Here is a 21,945-nt window from a genome sequence, read left to right as displayed (position 1 = left end):
AACTGGATATTTTTTAAAAAAAAATTATAATTGACCGATACGAAACTGAAGATTTTACTTATGACAACTATTTTAGAGATTTGTTAATCATTTCAAGCACAAATTACAACACCAAAAGCATCTTGATGTTAAATAACAACGGAGAAATGGGAGATTTATTCGATCTATTAAAATCTAACGATGATTCGATAAAATCATCTCTAATTATAAAATCGTCAGATAAATGCAACATGAAAAACAAATCATTAAGAATTGTCGCTTCACAAATTTTATCTTTTGCCAAACTCAATGTCGGTCGTTTTAGCTGGGATCTTGGAGAAGCTTTGCGGAAACACGGAGCAGAAAAACATTTAGTTATAACAGATACAGACTCTGGCTGCTTTTTTATTACTCAAAAAAAAGACGAAGAAGAAAAAACTTTTTTTCGACACAAAGTCGAAGAATGGTTAAACAACTCGAAAATTGGACAAAAATGGATGGACTATTCAAATTATCCAAAAGACCACCCCTATTATTCGATAGAATATGCAAAAGAAAGCGATCATTTTCAAAACGAAATTCCGCCACCACAGTTTATAGTTCAAACATTTGCTTTAGGGCCAAAATGCTACAGTGTTCATTCTGTTAACGAAAATATGGAAAATAAGCATAAAAACCGTGCAAAAGGAGTGCCAAATTATAAATTAGTGCCATCTAATTATATAAACGCGTACAATACATATCGAGTAGAAAAATATTTTAGAAATTTACCAGATCAACTTGATAACAAAATTCAACCTATTCAACAAAATAGAATGTCTGTCAATTTTAAAAACATTAGTATAAATCAACACACCATTGGTTTTCTAAAAAAATTTACTCAAAAAAACTACGTTTTTGATGATGGTATACTTACCGAAATTCGAGACTGTCATACCCTCTATCCCATTGTTGATGCAAATCTCAAAGTTTTACCCGACATTGAAAAATTTTGTAGTGATGAACATATTCAACATTTGCTAAACATTGAAAAAAATATAATTCAACAAACCGAGCGTTATAGTACAATGACAACGTTTAATAAAAATATTTTAATTCCAATATTATATAATTTAAAATCGGACATTTAAAAATTTTTTGTTATTATTAAAAATGGAGTGTGCTCTCTGTGATATTACTGAAAAATTGGCACACATTTCAAATCTGCAAATTAATAGAGATCTCGCAAAAGGAGAAACAAATTATAAAATTTTAAAAAAAATATTAGAAAATGTATTGGAAGACTCCAAATTATTGACTTTTGTTACCTTTAGGAAAAGTATTCACGAGAAAATTGCAAATAAAAATAGATTATGTGAAACCCATGCACAAATGTGTGTGTCGACATCAAAAACCGTTGTTTTAATTTCAAACTATAGTGCAAATCGAATAAAATTTGAACGGCAAATACAACTTTTAAAAAGAGAATTGTCGCATCTCAATAATGCTCTCGGTAATAGTTTACTTGCACTACATCTTGTCAACGATGGTATTGTAAGTCAAGAAAGTGACATCTTTGACAGCAAAAACAACGTTATTCGTATAATTGCGAGCACTGTCGAACAAATAAGAAACGGATTGGAAATAATGGTGAATGCCAGTTTTAGAAAAAAAGACGTTAGCGACGATATTAAATTGGAGAACAAAAAAAACTTTTATTTGGAAATTATTCTTAGTGTTTACAGTATTTTTTTGAGTTTTGAAAAAAAAAAAAGTTTAAAAATAAATATTGTTTGAATATAAATACTTGATTTTTTTTAACTTTTATTTTTTTTAGAAAAAATAAATAATATTATGAACTCGACAGCATTTTACTGCTTAACAGTACGAGCAAAAATGCAACGAATGTTAACAGACATTTCACGAGGTATAGCGAGCGAATGAAAAGATGTGCCAGTTATTTAAATGTAAGCGAACACGAAATTGAAATGATTGACAATGGTCATAATCGAGTAACGGACAAAGCTTACGGCATGCTCCAAAGATATATGCGAAAACACAGCAATATAGATATGATCATGTCAGCTTTGGTTGCCATGGGAAGAAACGATTTAAAAAATTCAATTTTAACTCGATACTATTAATTTTTTTTGTACTATATTATAAATTGACTTGAAATAAAAATGATTGAAAAAAAAAGGTTTTTTTTGTTTAACAAAAAAAATGGACAAGGAGACAGAAACTAAAATATCAGACACTCTAAATCAAGGTTCGAAAACGTTAACAGAAATTTTGAAAGAAAAAGGTTTTGACAGTTTTCAAATTAGAGGAAAATCCAAAGAGCCAAATTGTCCAAATGAAGCTCCAAAGTTTAACATTTTTAAACCATGCAAAGATGTTTATCCTGAAAATACAATTTTAACTGGACCGACTAATAGCGGAAAATCGACCATGGCTCGCGATTTAATTCACTTAGGAAAATATCCTGATGCAGAAATGGTATTTCTAATTCAAATGAGAGAACCGAGCGAAGCACAGCACAAAATATGGCAAAACATTATAAATTCCCAAAAAAATAATTTACAAGCTTATGATATTTTAACAGTCGACGGTCCTGAAAAGTTAGACGAAATTGTTCAACGCGATATCGGTTTTTCCAAAGACAAATTTGGAATTCAAAATAGTGACTACCGTTTATTAAAAACAATATTATTTTTTGACGACATTAACACTTTTTGTTTAAAGAGTCAACAATATGTAAGCGCGTGCACAAGCGGATCACATCACGGTGTTGGAACGATAACAATTTTTCATTCGGTTCCTTTTAAACAAAGTTCGTCTTGGAATAATTTATTATCGCATTATAAATGCATCATCACCTTTGATAACAACAATGAAATTGAAAAAATATTTAAAAACGATTTTCCATCGTGTGGAAAAATGAATCACGCAATAAGTGATTTATTAAATAAAGAAACATCCAAACCTCTCGGTCATTTTGCTTTATTTAAAAAAAATTGCTCTTTTGCAAGATTGAGAACTAATATTACTAACATTAAAGAACAAATAGTATTTATTCCGGTCGATATTCAGGGTCAATTAGATTTTGACTATAACGGAATGAGTGTCAATAAAAAAATTATAAGTTTTCAATCGTTTACGTATGCAAAAACTCCAAATTTTAAAAATTATTATTATTTAAAATCTTATCAAAATACTTTTCAAGGTGGAGAAAACAAAGAAGAAATTGAAAAACCTCGCCAAGAAGTGCAAAAACCAGACGAAGAAGTGAAAAAAATATAAATATCGAACAACCGATAAAAAGAAGGAAATGGAGTGAAACCGAGAAAGCAGCGTATATTTTAAAAGAAATTAAAAGAAGAAAACGTTATGGAATTTACGACTCTTCAGACGAATCTTCAGAACGAGAATCTTCAGAATCAGAACGAGATTCTTCTGAATCAGAATGAAATTCAGACAATTGAATGGGACAGCGATGAATTTTTCAAACTATTACAAAGCGACTACGAACAATGTAACGTCATAAAAAGGAAAAAAACAACAAAACGACAAGACATGCGAAAAAAATTAGCTGTACGCGGTAAAATTTTTATTCCAAAAATGACAAGTCGAAAAGATATTGATGAAAACGAAATGAAAATATGGATAAAAGAAATTTTAACTCGATTTAACGCCGTAAAAATGCTCAAGTGTGAGTTATTATCTGACAATGAAAGATTACAAATCAAAAACGCTTTTCAAGATAACGTCTGTCTTGAAATTAAACTTTTTGTGAAAGAGTCGTTATATCCGTACCCAAAATTTAACGAAAACGGGAAATTGGTTGTGAAAAAAGAAAAAATGAAGGAAAGAAATCAAGCGATATCTGATTTTGTTTCTGATAATTATAACGTATTAAAAGATTATTTCAACTCTACTCGTTTCAAACGTTTTCACGAAATAATAAATTATTAATCTAATAAATTAATATCATTTGATACCATACAACCTACAAAAACTGTTATCGATTTGTTAAGACAACAATTTGATTCGGATTACAATAAAGAACTTTATTATACTAAAGATAATTTATATTTTTTACATTATGAGTAGATATAAGCCTTACGATTTTTCGTCTCCTTTACTTACTCTCCGTAAAATTTTATCTCAAAACGCTTTTCATACCAACATTTATAAAAAAAATAGAGCTTTAGAAGAACATCTAGAAAATAACACATCGGATAACGCAACAAGTGAACCGCAAGGCGAAAATGATCCGAATATTTCTTCGACATTGAATTTTTACGATTTGTCTCAATCTTATAATTATGCCGACAATATAGATTTAGAAAATAGGCTCCATGGCGAAATTCAATTTCAGCAAAATATGAATAAAATTTTACCTGTGGAAAATTTACTTAATGGTGACGTAGCGAGCGGAATACTAGCAGATCAAGAAAAATGGAAACTCTATATAAACGTTGGACAAGATCCTTATGCTTTTAGTCAAATTTTATCCCAAAATAGACAAAACGAATTTAATTCGCAAGTCGATCAAAAAAATATAAGCGAGACTTTACGGTTGATAAGAAATTCGCAAAAATTTTCCAATTTTTCCGATAACAACAACCCGATCGAGTCACAACAAAAACACTCTTTGGTTCAAAACAGTTTAAACCGACTTCCTCACTCTGCTCTCACCAAAAATATTAAACAAACTTGCTCAAAAATTTACGTCTTGACACCGTTGGATAAATTTTTATTTGCAAACGAAATACCGAAAAAGTCTGAAGTTGTTACATTATTAGCAAACAATCAAGATTTGAAACAGCAAGAACTCCAAAAGTATAATATCATTGATCACTTAATAAATATGTGTCAAAATCAAATAAATTATCAATACGGATCTCATCAAATAACTTTAAAAGTGTACAAACCTAGAACAGAAAAAGCTACTTTGAATAATTTAAAAATTTACATTATATATTTATCGAAAGTTGTAGACGTAGACGAATCGTTGGCAAACATTATACAAAATCTAACAAATACCACTTTTGAAAAAATAAACGATCCTAAACAGTATTCGTTTTATTCAAACGAATTTTTAAACTTGTTAACATCTCCAAATACTATTGGAAAATTGAGATTTGTTGCTGACTATTATCAAATTAAACATCTTACCTTTGCTAAACTGTGGACTTTTATTCAAAAATACAACTTGCCATTTCGCAACGAAAAAAAATTAACTTTGGAAGTTTCATACAAAGCTTCATTAGAAAGTGAACCTTATACTGTACTAACGTCAGCTTTTTTAGAATCTGATTCGATAAACACTCAAAGTTATTCAGCCGAAAAAGCATTTAATATATTGTCAAAATCAAAATCTTTGGTCAACTCGTGGCTTGTAAAATACGCTGAAATGTTTAGAGGCAATGAATATGATATTTTAAAAGAATATATGCGTAAAAATCATTATTTGTTACAAAATCAAAATATATACGAACTTTTGATATCCAACTATAATGAAAACGCAGTTTGTAACACGCCCATTGGAGAAAATATGTTATATTTAATATTTAAAACTTTCTTTTCCGATGTTCCTTCTTTACCGTTTCGAGAAACTGACGAAGTTGTACTGCTTAAAGAAAATGTATTTCAACACGTGCAAGATTAGGAAATGTTTTTGAACGAAATGATCAAAAATTCAAATCAATTTTATGACGTCGAACCCAACATGAAACAAAAATCATTATTAGAAATGATGATAATAATGGGTACATTGTACAATTCTAATCTTGCACGTTTAAAACCCTTATTAATCGCTTATAAAAATTGCTTTGATATATCACTTTACGATGATAGTGTTGAAATATTTATATCCATGTTAAAACAAGACACGGCGTTGCCAAAAAATTTAAACTTGTACATTTATCCCAAGTCTGTTCTTCCGCAAACGTTTCCATCAGATTCGCTTTTATTTTCAGAATTAAAAAAAGAAGAACCCTTTGAAGAACTGGCAGCTCAATTCGCTTACACACCAAAATCAACTTCTAGCGAAAAACACAAAGCAACTCAAATTAAAAAAGTTAAATCGGAACCAAAATACAAGTTGAGAGATAAAATACTGAAAAAATGAACGAAAATTTGCGAGACAAAATTGACCATTTAGTAACAAAACAAATTACAAACTTGTCAAGTCGTTTATTTGGATTAACAAATACAAGTCAAGTTAAAAAGGTTTTGACGCAATTCGACTCTATAAAAAAAAACGGCACAGATTTGAAATTATATGAAGAACTGAATCAATTACTCGCCAATTCTATTTTTGAAAAATGGGAAGGTATGATTACCGCATGGTCCCATCAAACATTATTATTTAAAAAAACAGCAAACGCGTTTTTTAAAAATACAAGCTCCAAGAAAACCATATCTTTATAAAACTCACCGTTATTCGTACGAAAATGCGCACGAATATTTTCAAGCTGATTTGGCCGACATGAACAGTTTTAATATAAATTTTAGTCCCCATCGACCTGAATTTTGTTTGGTTGTTGTAAACGGAGTATCTCGAAAAGTTTATTTAAGAGCGACCAAAAATAAAAGCGCTGAAAAAGTGTTGAACAGTTTTAAAGTTATATTTAAAGAAATTGACAGACTTGACAATAAAAATTTTATATATTTGCAAACTGACCAAGGAACAGAGTTTTTTAACAACAAAATGAACAATTGGTGCGAAAAAGAAAATATACATCATTTCCATTCAAAAAATTATGGCAAAGCTTATTTGGCCGAAGCAGCTATCGGAAGATTAAAATTGCTGTATCAAAAATTGGCAAAATTAGGCCAACTAAAAAAACACAATTGGAGTAAATTTCTTGAACAAATGGAACAAAAATTAAACAGTCAAGAAAAAGTAACCACGGGCAATTGCCCTGAGGAATTGGATGTTAATGACGCAAACGGTAAAGCGTTACGCATGATAGATCAATACGCTTTCGACAAAAGACGACAATACGCATTTAAATCGAACATGTTAAACAGAGTTGAAAAAGAATACAAAAACCAAAAATTAAAAATTTTAAAGCCCTTGACGGTCGGAAGAGAATGTTATTTAAGAAAATATAAAAATGATCCACAGACACGTTTAGCAAATCTTCAACTCGCGATTGGAGTTATTGGGACTCTAAAAAAGTTATCATTTTAAAAGTATCCAAACGCGCCAACCCGTCAGTAGACGGTTACTTACCGGTTTATATATATAAAGTAGGACGAGTAAACATTTAAATACGACTTGTAAAGTAAAAAGAGAAGATTTGTTTCCGATTGACGAAAACGATAAAGACATTTATTATAAAAACTTTGACGAATATATAAACACATTTTACAAACCGTTGAAAAAATCTTTACATAAAAAACTCGAAATAAAATGAACAACTTGACTTTTGATGATGTTTTGGATTTGAATAAATATAATTGTAGTACTTTTTATTTTAACGAAATTAAAAATAAAAACGAACAAAGTACGCATTATAATGTTTTGAATGATTTTACTCTACCTTTATCAGCTAACGATTTAGATAAACCTAATTTTAAAATTAACACAGTTGTTCATTTAATGTCATTGGACGTTCCTACAAATCTAACTCGTATAGACGAAAATTTGTCGATATCAGAAAATAATTTTGGTTCAAGTATGGAATCCAATTCGACTATTAAACAATGGTTAATAGACGTGCAAAATGATATGATTTCAAATCCAACTCGAAAAATTCCGTTTTATCTTTTAACAAAAAAGATTGTCTTGTATGTCAATCATTCGACTTTGCCTGGCGATACTTTCCCTTGTTACGACATATTAGATGTAGAAAATATGACCTATAAACATCTTAATGAACTTAATTCCGTCATACCTGACATTAAACTCTACGGTTCGTTAACAGTAAGTCCTTATCAAGATGATTTTTTCATAAGACGACTTGAACTTTTTAATACGTCTTTAAACAGAAGGCTTACGTTATTGGACTTTTTCTCAAATTATCACAACAAAAATGAAAAACTTGCAATTTCAAAATATTTAAATTTAAAATATTTGTTTGATTCTAACACGCATCTGCGTTATGTAAATAATAGCGAAAACACAATTATTTCAAAATTTAGTTTGGATAAAGACAATGTTAAGTTGTTATTACAAAGTTACTCTTTAATCAACGTTCCCAACTATAATTTTTTATGGTATTTTAAAAAGAAAATAAATGAAAATAATCCTTCCGGACTGTATCCTATCCGTTCGACCGTCGATCCATCCAAATCCTGGGAACGCGGATTAAGTTATTTTGGTTTTTTTTCAAACAGAACAACAAATGCTCAATTTGCAATAGAAGACTTTAAAAATTTGTTACAATACGATTACAATGTCACTAAATCAAGATATGACAATTTGTATAATTTTTCTTTATCAACGCAAAATAGCAAAAACTTTTCAATCTATGTTAAACATGCCAATGTGACTGCAGGAGATATAAACAAACTTTCACCTGAAAAAGATGTCATTTTAGACAAAACAGAAGAAACTTTTGTTCGCCCTTTTATACATATTATGATTACGCCTAAATATGGGGGAGCTGTTACTAAAAATGCGTTAAATGTAATGGTACCCGACACGAGTGATTCGAATATTTTAAGTGTAGACTTAGATGTTTATGTTAATAATTTATTAAGCAGGTCAGAAAGCGTTAAATCGTCCAAAATGAAACACATTGTTTCTTGGCAAATTGCATTTTTTTTATTAAAAATAATAACAAATACAAACACTATTAAAACTGTTGGCAACGTATTCAATATCGAAACAGAACTCACTTCTGTACCTATTTCTATTAACGCGTTGTGGAAAATTTGGAACAATCATGTAAACACTGATACAAATGAAAAACAGTCTGTAATAGGTTTTGCAGTTTTCCTTAAAGCAGCTTTTATATCTATATCGACAAAGTATCTTTACATAAGCTCCTCAGCGTCAGGATTTGAACCTACAGAGCTATTAGCAAGTTTTTATCAAAATTTTTTTCCCAAAACAAACGAGCAAAAATATTATCGATTTAGTTTGCAAGATATACCGCTTTCTTCTTTACCAATACCTTTTTTTAACGTTGAACAAATTATATGGCCTGAACGGGAACTAAAAATGATGGATATTTTTACAGCTGCTCTAAATTATAGTTTACCTAATAATTTACTCAATTTAAATTTAAACAATATTGCATTCAAAGATTTTGTTTACGAAGGAACTGATCCTAAAAGCAATCAAATTTTATTACGAGGTTATGATATTTTAAAAAATCGCTCTTGCATTCCTGCTGACAAATTTAACAACTTTTATTCCTTTTGGTGTCAACCTTCATTTGAAAGACGGTTATTATCGCCAAAAAAAATAAGTTTGTCACTTTTAAATGCCCACGCTGAAAGAACAGTTGAATTGAAATCGAATTCGTATTCACCTTACCATATTTTAAATTAAAATAATTTACCATTGGGAACACCCGATCTGTCTGCCACACCGTTTCAAGTTTTACCATCAAACTTACCTTTATATGTGTATAATATTGTCACAGCTGATTTATCTTTAATTGCAAAATATAACGCAGAAACTTTTATCGAAGTTTTACTCTATTGCGAACAAACAAAACCCATTTACTCTCCTTCGATCAAAGTACCACTTTTAACTACGGCCTCTTTTGAAAGAACTACTACACCCAGTTACAAAACATGGTTAAACGGATCAAAAGTCATATTAAACGTTAAAAACGCAAAAGAATTGACGTTTTATAGCTCATCGCTCAACGGTCAGTTTATTTATCAAAAAAATTCGAGTAACGCGATCATATCGTCTTGGGCAAACAGTTTACCGTTGAAAAATATCATTTTAAAAATGTATCAACCGCTTGCAAACAACGCGATTCCTTACACACTCTTATTACAAAGAGATCAATATAGCTTAACCAACGAGATTAACCCGTTTACAATGTCGGTCGATCAAAGTATGGTCGACTCTATGAATCAAGATTTTAAAATTCCAAAAAGAAAATTCTCTTTTTTAAGGTGCGCATTAACAAAAATAGGCAACTTTAATAACACTGTTTCAAACTTTCCGAATAGCGCAGATAATTATATTTTTATCAAATGTGATCATGCAACCAACTGCGGCATGTATTTAAACAGAAAATTTGATTCAAATATTGTCTCTTTTTTTAATTTTGCAGACTATAACAACTCTACACAAGTAACAGTTAATATCGATTTTACAAAAAATCGCAAAACCGAAATTCAAGGACAAATAGCGACATTTGACATTGTCGATATCGGCGATTGGAAACAAACAAAGTGGTCTTTTTTAAATTCAAATAAAGAACCGCTTACCTTTTCCAATATAAGTAGCACAGTTTATTTCAATCCGACTTTAAAAATACAAATGGAACCAATTTACAACTAAAATTTAATCAAACATCATGCCGTTTAAAACTCTTGGAACACGTTATAACAAAAATTTGATCGACTGCGATATTGAACTGTCGATTAATCCAAACGATCAAATTAATCAATTGAAAAATCATATCGCGCGTTTGCAAAATCAACTCTTACAATATCCAACAAAAACCGACGTTGAAAATGTAAAATTGCAACTTAATGAAAAATGCAAAATATTAAATAAACAAAATAATTCAGAATCGAACGATCAAATAAAGCAATTCGATCACTCAATACCTTCTGAACCAAAAAAAAACAAAAAAATTTATCGGAAAAGAAAAATTGAAGACGTTTCTGAAAATAGCAATTCGTCTGATAGCGACACTGAACACAATAGCAAAAAAAATAAAACAAACACTTTATATAAAACTGGTTTCCCCAGTCACGTTTGTTCTCAATGTTATCAAGAAGTTACCGCAGTTGACAAAATATACGGTTTGTGTAAAAATTGTATAATCCAACAACGAGCTATACTATCCAGTCCACTTTTGCAAAACAACAACGAAAAAAAAAAAAGAAATTGAACAAAAAGAGTTTAATTGAGCTCGGTTATACTCGCGCTTTGAAGGATGTTAAAAATAAAAAACTGCCTTTTAAAAAAGACGCAACAGATTCCGACGAAGAATAAATATATTAAAAATATCCTTCTTTCATTTTTCAAAAAAAAAATGTCTTCAACAGCAAAATACCAAAGTGGAGGCGACGGAAATCGATATACTCCCAATGTGGACGGACAAATTACTCTTGAAGACGTTTTAGCAAAAGCTGAAAATGAAAATAAATTGCTTCAAGAAGCTACCAATGGCAATATAAGCGCCGAATTTAAACAGCAACTCAGTCAAAAATATCCCGGTTTTAAAAGAGGAGAAGCTCAAGACGAAGTAATCTCTGTCGGATATCAAAAGTTTTCTTTTGATATGTCTTCTGATTTCAGTACTTTAATAACATTTATTTTAAAACTTAACGAATGGACTATTCCGCAAGACTACTGGTTGGAATTTGATTGTTTTTTATATAAAAATTTGAGCACACTGACTAAATTTGGAACAACCAACGAAGAAAAAGCTTTACTCGACAAAATTTGTATAACGCAAAATTTTATATCCTACTTGGTTAAAACAATGAGATTGTATCCCAATTTGCAAATGAACAATTCTGTGCCTGCTAATAATGTCAATTATAACCGTTCGTTTGACAGATTTAAAGCAATGTTGGTAAAAAAAAACTATTTGAAAAATTTCAGAGATAACATTATTAACAGAAATATGGGTATTTCAGAAAATATGGAGGGTTTTGCAACTTGGGCCGAAACAAAAACATTATGTCAAGCTGCTGACGCAGCCGCCATTATTAGAGCCAATAATGGAGCAGCCGCAGGTTACCAAACCGAGCTAAAAGCTTATAATGCTTTAATAACAAGTGATAAAGGTTACAGATTTAGAGTCCCTCTTCAACTTTTGGACCCTTTTTTTCAAATTAAAGAATATTTTGGAAAAGCTAAAGAATTTAAGCTTGAATTTTTTATTGAAAAAAACATGAATCAATTGTTAGAACTAGTAAGACCCTATACAGATGCCGACGCCACCGCATTAGCAGGAGTTGGAGTCGCAATAAGAAATCCAGTTATTTGGGTCAATACTTATCGAATTAAACCAAGCATTCCATTGGAAAAGGCTTTATATTTAAATAGCAAACCCGACACGCCTTACACGGTTGTCAGAATGCCACATTTTGAACAAGTTATTACAAACGTAGAAGGAACGACTGAAATTACAATTAACTTGGGCAACATAAAAACTTCTGACTTGGTACCTCACACTATCATTGTTTCATTAATGTCAAAAAAAGAAAATGATCATTTAAGTAAAGCGTGCCTTACACCTGTAGAAATGGCTTGCACTTATATTAAAAAAATTACTCTAAACAATTATAGAAGAACTCTTGTCAATTCACCAGGTGACACTGTTGAAATTGATTTGGGCAACAAATTAGAAGATCAACAATTTTGTTATAGAAGCTATGTTGCTTGGTGCAAAGGAAATTCAGCTTCTACTTTAAATCTCAATAATTTTGCAGATTTTTACACGAAAGACGACGACACGTTTATTAAATTACCAAGCGACTATTATAGTAGAACTGCAAATTTAACAGAGCCTTTAGTCATTGACTGCACAAGCGATTTTGGATATGCAAACGACAAACCTCCAGCAACAATCGCAGGAAACAACGCGTTTCAGATTCATTTTCAATTTATAGACACATTTAAAGGAGTTCTTACTTTGTACCTGCAATACGAATCTGCCATTGTTCAAACTGGAGTTCAGCAAAATGAAAATTATAGCTATGCGCCTGCTAAATTTAAATCGTCATAAATTTCAATTCAAACATTTTTACTTTAATTAAAATGACCTTGTATTTATATTATTCATGTATATACAATGTTAATAAAAAAACAATATTCGTATTTTTTTTTACTTTATAAAAATGACATGTAGACGTTGTCGAACGAGAAAAGGAGATCGAAGACATAAAAGAACAAGAGGGAAAGGATTTTTAACAAAAGTTAGAAACTCAGCCAAACGATTTTTAAAATCTGATATTGGAGGTTACGCTTTAGATTACCTACAAAAACGAAGAAATGGTTAGAAGAGGACGAGGAAGAGTTTATTTACCCCCACTAAAAGGTGCCGGTAGAAGACGTTTAAAAAGAAGAATGCGCGGTAAATTTCTTCCAATTTTAGCTGCTATGTTGGCGCCAACTTTATTATCGTCTATATTGCCTCGATAATAAATTAACATTTGATTTTTTTTTTACAATGAGGAAAAGAAAACTTTACAAAAGACAGTTTAAAAAGAAAATACGCGGAGGTTCTCTCCCTCTTGTACAAACTTGTACAAACTCTTGTCAATTAATTATCTAATGCGTAAAAAAATATCACGTAAAAGACGAATCAAACGAATCAAACGAAAAAACAGTTTTGAAAAAAAATTACGAGGATGACTTTTACTACCATTTTTTAATCCATGAAAAGCATATAAAATTGCAGAAAAACGAAAACAAAATGATAAAAAAACATTATAAAAGACGCTCGTTTCAAAAAAGACGCACTCGCCGTTTCAAAAAACGGTTACGAGGAAAATTTTTACCCATTTTGACCGCGTTAGGTGCACGACTTTTACCCACATTAGGAGCTTCGATATTACCCACAATTGGAAAAGCAGCTTTAGGCGGATTAGTATCTGGCAGAATTTCGTACGGAATTAATCGAATTGGAAAATAAAAATGAACAAATGTTAAAAATAATATATTTATTCGTTTACAACTGTCTCTTTTTTTCGTTCGTTTTGATATTCGTCGACCAAACAATAACAAACGTGGAAAGGAACAAAAAAAAACATTGCAATACCATTGAAAAAATTTCATGAGTAAGCAAGGTATCACTTCCACTATGAATAAACCAGTCAGCCCCAAAGGCACGAATACACAATTAAACCCACAAAAAAATACGCGCTATCGTGCGAAACACCATTCTGATACTTTTCTTTTGAGAATCGAACCTTTTTTCACTATTTCTTTCAACTGTGAAGAAATAATATAAAAACATTTTTTTTTTCTTTTTTAACCGCTTCATTTATGGCAAACGACCCTATCGAGATTATAAACCGTTTTTTTTTTTTAATAAATTCAATAATATAAACGCAATTTTTTTTATTTTTTTATAAATCGCCATGTCACAACATGCACACTGTGACAAGAATGACCCTGTCACGCATGCGTTATTTTCACTTGTCACTATGTCACCATGTCACCACTGGTCGCCATGTCACCACTTGTCACCATGTCACTTGTCACCATGTCACCATGTCACTTGTCACCATGTCACCACTTGTCACCATGTCACCATGTCACCATGTCACTTGTCACCATGTCACCACTTGTCACCGTGTCACTTGTCACCATGTCACCATGTCACCATGTCACCACTTGTCACCATGTCACACCCCTTGACGCCCCATTTAACGCCACTTTTTTGGTCAGTCCACCTTTTCGGTCATGTGAGAACCATTACAACCAATCACGTTCTTAGGGCGCAATTTTCATGATAATAATGATGAAAAAAATAAAACCCGATTATAACATCTCATCAAATGTTTTATCCCTCTATAATACTATTCATAAAGTTAAAACAAAATTGTGGAATAAAAAATGTTTTTAATATTGCTGGTAGGTGAGGTTTAAACTGGTTTATTACTTTTTGGAGTATTTTGTTAGTAAGTTGCTTCTACTTTTGAATGTTTATTGGATTGGCAATACTTATGCGATTAAGGTAAGAAATGTGTTGTTTTATAGAGAATTTATCCCACAATAACAAATAGTCAAGAAATTTTATAACTTAGCAATAAAATTAATTTTATTTGTATTAAACTTGCACTCACTACAAATGAGGCAAGATGTCCTCGGTTACGTGGGGTAAGATGCCCTCAAAGGGCTTCTTTCGTCGTGCTTTTACGGAATTTCTACCATTTTTAAAGTGTGTTTAGAACATAAAAACGTTTACTAATTTAGTTATTGACAATGTTTAAATGTTGGTTTATATGTTGATAACTATTATACATATTTATAAATAGCTTTTTAAAATAATTTTATATATTAAGTAAATGTTATAATGTATATGCTAAGTAAAATGAAGCTGTATCATATGCTATTGCTGCAATTCAATACATATTTGTAAAACTTTTACAAATATGCATTGCATTCAGCTGAATGAAGTTGTATTAATACAACTTCATATATTATTACATGCGCATAATACAATTTCTACTAAAAGGAGCTGTGTTTAGCATGCAACATCAAATTATTAACTGCAACATCGTGTTATTGTTAATAATCTTGAGTAATTTTGTATGTACATGTAACTTTAGTAAGTTCTTATTTAACTCAAAGAGAGTTAATTTATAGATGTTATGTAATGTATAAAATAATAATGTATTGAATAATTATATAATACTGCGTATGGGTTGGTATGTTTATATAACTAAAATTTAAGGTTTTAATATTTCTTTAGATACATATTTAAATATTACAAATAATGGTGAGAAATTATGTGCGAAAAACACAGAGAAGTGCAACAAATGATAGAATAAAGTCAGCATTAGATGTAATAAAGATGGGCTGCAGTCTAAAGAATGTTGCATCAGAATTTAGTATTAATAAAAAAACATTACAACGTCATCGAGATGGAAAAGTAAAAGTAGCTGGTGATTTGTCTCTGGGTGGAAAGTTTCCTGTTTTTAGTAAAGAATTTGAATTAAAGATTTTTACACAAGTTCAGATTATGGAAACAGCATTATTTGGCTTGACAACAATAGATGTGCGTCGCCTAGCATATGATTTTGCTAAGCAAATGGGAATCGATAATCCTTTTAATAAAGAGTCAAAAATGGCAGGAGTGGATTGGCTGCGAGGATTCATGTCTCGCAATCCACAACTTTTTGTTCGAACTCCACCAGCCACCAGTATAAGCAGAGCCATTGGCTTCAATAAACCAAAAGTAAATCAGTTTTTTTCAGTATACAAGTCATTATTTGAGGAACATAAGTTTTCAGCCAAACAGCTCTGGAATATGGATGAATTTGGAATCACATATGTCCATAAGCCAGGAAAAATAATTGCAACGAAAAGCAAACGAAAAGTTTTGAAAACAACTATTGGAGAAAGAGGTGCTACTGTGACAGTTGTGTGTGCAATGAGTGCAAGTGGTATTTATGTCCCACCCTTATTTATATTTCCCCGTAAGCGAATGACTGATAGGCTGGCTGTTGGTGCACCTTCAGGCTCAATTATTAGAGTTGGCTCCAGTGGATGGACTGATTCATCTTTATTCATTGAATGGTTAACACATTTTGTTGCTGTGACTCATCCATCTAAAACTAATGAGCAATTAATTGTACTTGATGGTCATCACAGTCACAAAACACTTGAGGCCATTAACTTGTGTCGTGACAATGGGATCCATCTCATAACTCTTCCACCTCATTGTACACACAAGATGCAACCTTTAGATCGTACATTTTTTAAACCATTAAAAGTTGGCTACAATACAGCAGCAAGCAACTGGATGTTATCACATCAGGGGCGTAGAATTTCATTTTTTGACATGGCAGGTATTTTTGCAACTGCCTACAACTTTACTGCAAACATTGACAAAGCAATCAATGGTTTTAGATGCTCTGGTTTGTACCCAATAAATGACCTTATTTTTAATGATGAAGCCTTTGAAGCAGCTTTGCTCACTAATGAAGCTGAGCCATTAAAAATCTGTCAGCAATCTAGTGAATTGCCTAATTTGCCTCTTGTTGCACCTATACAGTTGGCAAATGTCATGAGCACAACAACTACTGCTGCAAAATTGAAGGCTGTGGATGATGCGGTTTTGGCAATTGTTGATGAATATCTTGGCCATAATTCTCCCTTAAATATTTTGGAAAAGATTTCTCCACGTCCCAAAATTCCTGTTTTAAGACAACGAAAGAGAAAGACAGAGTCAGCTGAAAACCTTACTTCTTCACCTTTCAAGAAGCGACTAGAAGAGCATGAAAACAATGTAAAAAAAAGCAACAAGCAGTCATATTGCGTAAAGAAAAAGCTGCACTTAATAAGGTGATCAAGCAAAAAATGAAATCAATAAATTTGAAGACAAAAAAGGTGAAAATGCCTGAAAAGCAGAAAGCAGAAAGACCTAATGGCATAAAGAAACAAATGAAAAAGAAGAAAGATATGGGTCTGCCTCTGAAATTTTTATCACTGATACAACTCTATGCACCATATGCTCTTGTCCATACAATGCGCCATCATTTGATGATTGGACACAATGTAGTAAATGTACATCTTGGTACCACTTTTCTATGGTCCAGATAATTCAGACTTATGCTACTACTGTGAATCATAATCATGTATATGTTATTTGAACATTTATGTTAGTGATATAAATTAAAAACAGTTATTTATCTTCAAGACAATTGCATAGAATAATTGCAGTGTTTATATTTCAGTTATTTTAATAAAATGTAAAGAGTTTTAATAAAGAACTATTATTAGCTTTTATTTTAACTGATAGTTATTTTTAACAACTGTTTAAAGGTTTGGGGCAAGATGCACTCTTTGGAGCATCTTGCCCCACGGCTGGGGCAAGATGTCTCCTTGCACAATTATTAGTTTTTTTAATTTTAAAGTTTATCACCAGTAATAAAGTAGTTATTTTATCTTACCAATGTCTTCTCTTATAAGTAGACTTTGATATTAAAAAGAAAAATTACAAGCAAATGTAAAAGTATATGTTATATACGCTAAAGTTTGTTTAGGGGGGCATCTCGCCCCACCCTACCCTACCTTATTTAATTCTGTTTTCAAGCAACGTTTGAAAACGAAAGTAAGTTAAATATATCAATTATATAGAAATTGAAGTTAAAAGTTTCACTCTTTTGTAGCAATATTATGGAGACTTAAAAATATTCTGATACTTTAAAAAAATATTGTTGTACTCAGTCTCAGCTCAGCATCAGCCTTTGAAAAGTTTTTTGATAAAACACCAATTTTACTAAAACTTAATTTTTTTTTAAATATTTTGATAAGATAATAAAATATTATTTTATTATATTTAAATGATTTTCCATTACGAATTTTTTTCTTGAAGACTCATTTTAAATGTATCTTTGTTCTTTTGAGTTCCAGTGCTCTACAGAACATACGACACGGTTTTTGAAGTCGAGGGGCACAATCATCAATTTCTAAAAAAGTCTTCTAAATTTAGAAATTCCGAAAATCAAAAAAAAAACCTTTTAAAAAAAAGTTGGGGGGAACAGGATCTCTATATCCCCGTGTTGTCGGCCCTGCTCTATAATAGAGCCTCTATGACACATCTTAAAGTTTGTTCAATTTCGTGTTGAGTTGAATTTTGTACCTTTCTCGGCACTTTCATCAGTACTTTTTACTAGTAGATGGTTTTAAATTATTATTTTTGTATAAATATTCTGTCGTTCCGTGTAAGTTATATTTCAGAAGGTGCCACGTGCAGTAGCAAAAAAGGTGCAATAAAGAATTAAGGTAAGTAAACTCAATTATTAGTTATTAAAAAACAGAATGTTATTGTCTAAAAAATGTTGTTTTTTTTATATGAATAAAACAAAACAAAATCTAGAAGAAAAACAAGCTAATACGTCTCAGTAACGGTGATTAAAAAAAAAGCAAGTGTTATCTGACAAATAAACATAACCGTATTTTATTTTAAATTAAATATTAAATTTTAATTAAATATTAATACATATTGAATTTTTTATTTTTAGTTATTACATGAAAATAAACGATTCTTGACCGTTATCAAGTTTACAATGGGTTGAAATATTTGATTTTTCCTTGAATCTCAGTAACGGTGCATTGAAAAATAAGAAGAAAAAGTTTGCCTCATGTCTGATTATCTGAAAAATCTCAACTCTAAAATACATGACGGGGGTTTGTATATTTTTATTACCTTTTAACTAGTAATAATAAGTTTAAAAAATTAAAATAAGAAAGTTTGTTTAAATCATTTTCACGAAATTTTTCTTCAAAACTTAGTTTGAAAATGTCTCTGCACTTTTGTATTCGATTGCACATTTTAAAGTTTGGGGGAATTTGACTCTTGTATCTTTCCCGGCACTTTTTAAAGCCATTTTTACCGGCACATAGTTTCGAATCTTTTTCTGTATAAATATTCTGGGGTTAATTAATGTATTATTTCAGAGTGTGCCTCGTGCAGTGCCACTGATGGTGGAATTTAAAATTAATGTAAGGAAATTTTTTCCTAAAGTAGTTATAAAAAGAATGTTATCGTTTAAACAATTGAATATTCTTTTTATATATTTCTTGAAAATAAAGGAACGTTATCAACTTTACTATTGCTCAGAAGTTATAATTTCCCAAAACTCCACGTCTCAGTAACGGTGCATCAAAAAAATATTTTTAAGAGATTTAATTAAAATCTTGAAAAACGATCAAATTTATACGTCTCAGTAACGGTGTTTTAAAAAAAATTAAATAAATGTTCTGTCATTTCGTAGTAATTTCAGACAGGGTTGTTACGACATAATGTCTGGCAGATCTGTCGACATATTTTTAGACATATTTTCTGCCGACATATATATGTCCCACATATTTTCTATAAACATATTTTGACATAACTTTATGTCTGAATTATTTTCTGCTGACATAAAATATGTTAGACATATTTTCTATCGACATATTTTGACATAATTTTATGTCTGAATTATTTTCTGCTGACATAAAACAAGTCAGACATCTTTTATGGACATATTTTGACATCAATTTATGTCTAAATTAATTTCTGCTGACATAAAATATGTCAGACATATTTTCTATTAACATATTTTGACATAATTTTATGTCTGACCTATTATTTTATTTCAATCTAACAAATTTATTGCGCATTTCAGCTTAGTTTAAAGAGTATAGTGAAAATAGTCTAACAAATTTGTTGTTTTTTTGGAATCACATATGCTTTATAAAACTTTTATTTTAATCCCTATAAGCAAACATTAGTTGTTTTATAAAGGTCTTTTTCTGCCCTTTTTAGCGATGCATCATTTGATAGTAGTGACTAAAATTGACTAGTATTGATGCATCATTTGATAGTATTGATTAGTATCGATTAGTATTGGCGATTTCCTTTATAAGAATCTAAAAACCATCTCAAGCTGAGTTTTTATTACTGAAAGTGGTTTTTATTAGTATGACTAAACTTAAAATTATTCTTTTGATTAAAATAATAATAGAAAAAAACATTATCAGTTATTTTTAATTAATAGTTGATCTTGAAAAAGGTTTCATTATGAAAAATTGAATTCAAATGATTCTAATAATGTATAACTAATTACGAATAATATACTTATAGTTATAATAGCTATGATACATTTATCATTAAAAAAACTGACAACTGCATTATAACTGCCATAAACTTGCATAAAATGTTTTGAGTGAAATATATATTTTAATAATTATTTATTTTGTTTTCCTTAGGATTTAAAGTCAAAAATGGAGAATTATTCATTAAATGAACAAGTGAAAACTCAATTTGAAATAAATAAAGAAGGAGGAAAATGTAAAATGTGCAAAAAATTTTACAAAGGCAAATTAAGTAACCTCAAAGATCACCTTCTTCGATAACACAAAGAAAAAACCGACGAAATTGAATTAGTTGAAGCTACCCCAGCTAAAAGGCATCGAAATGACGATGAAATTCAATTAATTAAACGAATCAAGCTAGAAGTTGATGTAAATCAATTAATTAGAGAAATGATTCGATTAATAATGCGCCGTAACTTGTCTTTAGCATCAGCTGATGAAATCGGACAAATGTCTTTAGTAAAAGTTGCACTCAAAAAATTCAATATTTTTATAAATCGTCACAGCATGAAACGCTACATTCAACATGCATGTGAAAATATTTTTTCGCTAATAAGAGAAGAAACTAAAAATGTTCTTATGTCGTTGATGTTTAATAGTGTGTCGCGTTATGGAAGCAACATGTTTGGAGTTAGTTACAGATATATCAAGGACGGGGAAATAGTTGACAGAACCTTAGGCATAATTACTCAAGAAGGTCAACAGTTTGGCGAAATTTTGGCTGCTTGGAAATTGAAAAATGTGATTGGAAAAATTGGAAAACGTGCTAATGATATCTACACAACTTGCACAGATCAGCAAAAGAATATGATGAAGGCTTCAAATATTCTCTAAAATGCACAAGATCAAATGAAAGTAAACCTTGAAATTTATGGTGACGAATTTATAGATTTCGAAGACGAGGAAATTGATATTGGCGCTTTAGAGAATAAAGAAGGAAATTATAGTGAACCCCACACTGTTTGCGTTGAAAAATTATTTGGATTGTTCTGTTCAGTCATGTGTTGTGGCGCACATGTGTGCCAGCTAGCTGCCAAGGACGTAACGTCAATATTTGAAGTTGCATTGAATAATATAAGAAAGGTTGCTGTTTAATCAAAAAAAGTAGCATATATTCAAACATTTAAAAATCTAAAAAAGCCTTGTACAGACATTGCACCCCGTTGGGATTCCACTTTTTTGATGATAAAAGATTTTCATACCAACGCGGAATCATTTCAAAGGATAAGACACGACAAATTAATGTTAAATGATGCATCATGGAGCTTAATAGATCAATATTTCAACGCATTTTTACCAATACATTTGCCCATGATGGATTTTCAACCACCAAAATTATCAATGAGTGAATTCTACGTTCGATGGATTCAAATGAAAATAGAAATCGAGGACGTTCCAGCAGGTAATTTGGGAATAAAATTGTTACTGACCAACGCAATTATTACACGATAACAAGTTTTTTTAAATGTGAAGCATTTATTGCTGCTATAGTTCTGGATCTTAGATTT

The 21,945-nt window shown here is 30.6% G+C and overlaps 1 protein-coding gene across 1 annotated transcript; it reads left to right on the top strand.

The window, feature by feature from the left end:
• The first annotated feature begins 15,569 nt into the window (after positions 1-15,569).
• On the top strand, positions 15,570-17,144 carry LOC136090856 (uncharacterized). The gene has a single exon (XM_065817832.1). It carries the CDS (start codon positions 15,570-15,572, stop codon positions 17,142-17,144), a length of 1,575 nt encoding a protein of 524 aa, XP_065673904.1.
• The last annotated feature ends 4,801 nt before the right edge of the window (positions 17,145-21,945 follow it).

Source organism: Hydra vulgaris, chromosome 14, assembly GCF_038396675.1.
Source record: "Hydra vulgaris chromosome 14, alternate assembly HydraT2T_AEP".
NCBI classification, from domain to species: Eukaryota; Metazoa; Cnidaria; class Hydrozoa; order Anthoathecata; family Hydridae; genus Hydra; species Hydra vulgaris.
This window is presented reverse-complemented; position numbering and strand designations above follow the sequence as displayed.

Excerpts from the sequence above, each read along its gene's own strand:
- LOC136090856 (XM_065817832.1), top strand. The coding sequence starts at position 15,570 with ATGGTGAGAAATTATGTGCGAAAAACACAGAGAAGTGCAACAAATGAT.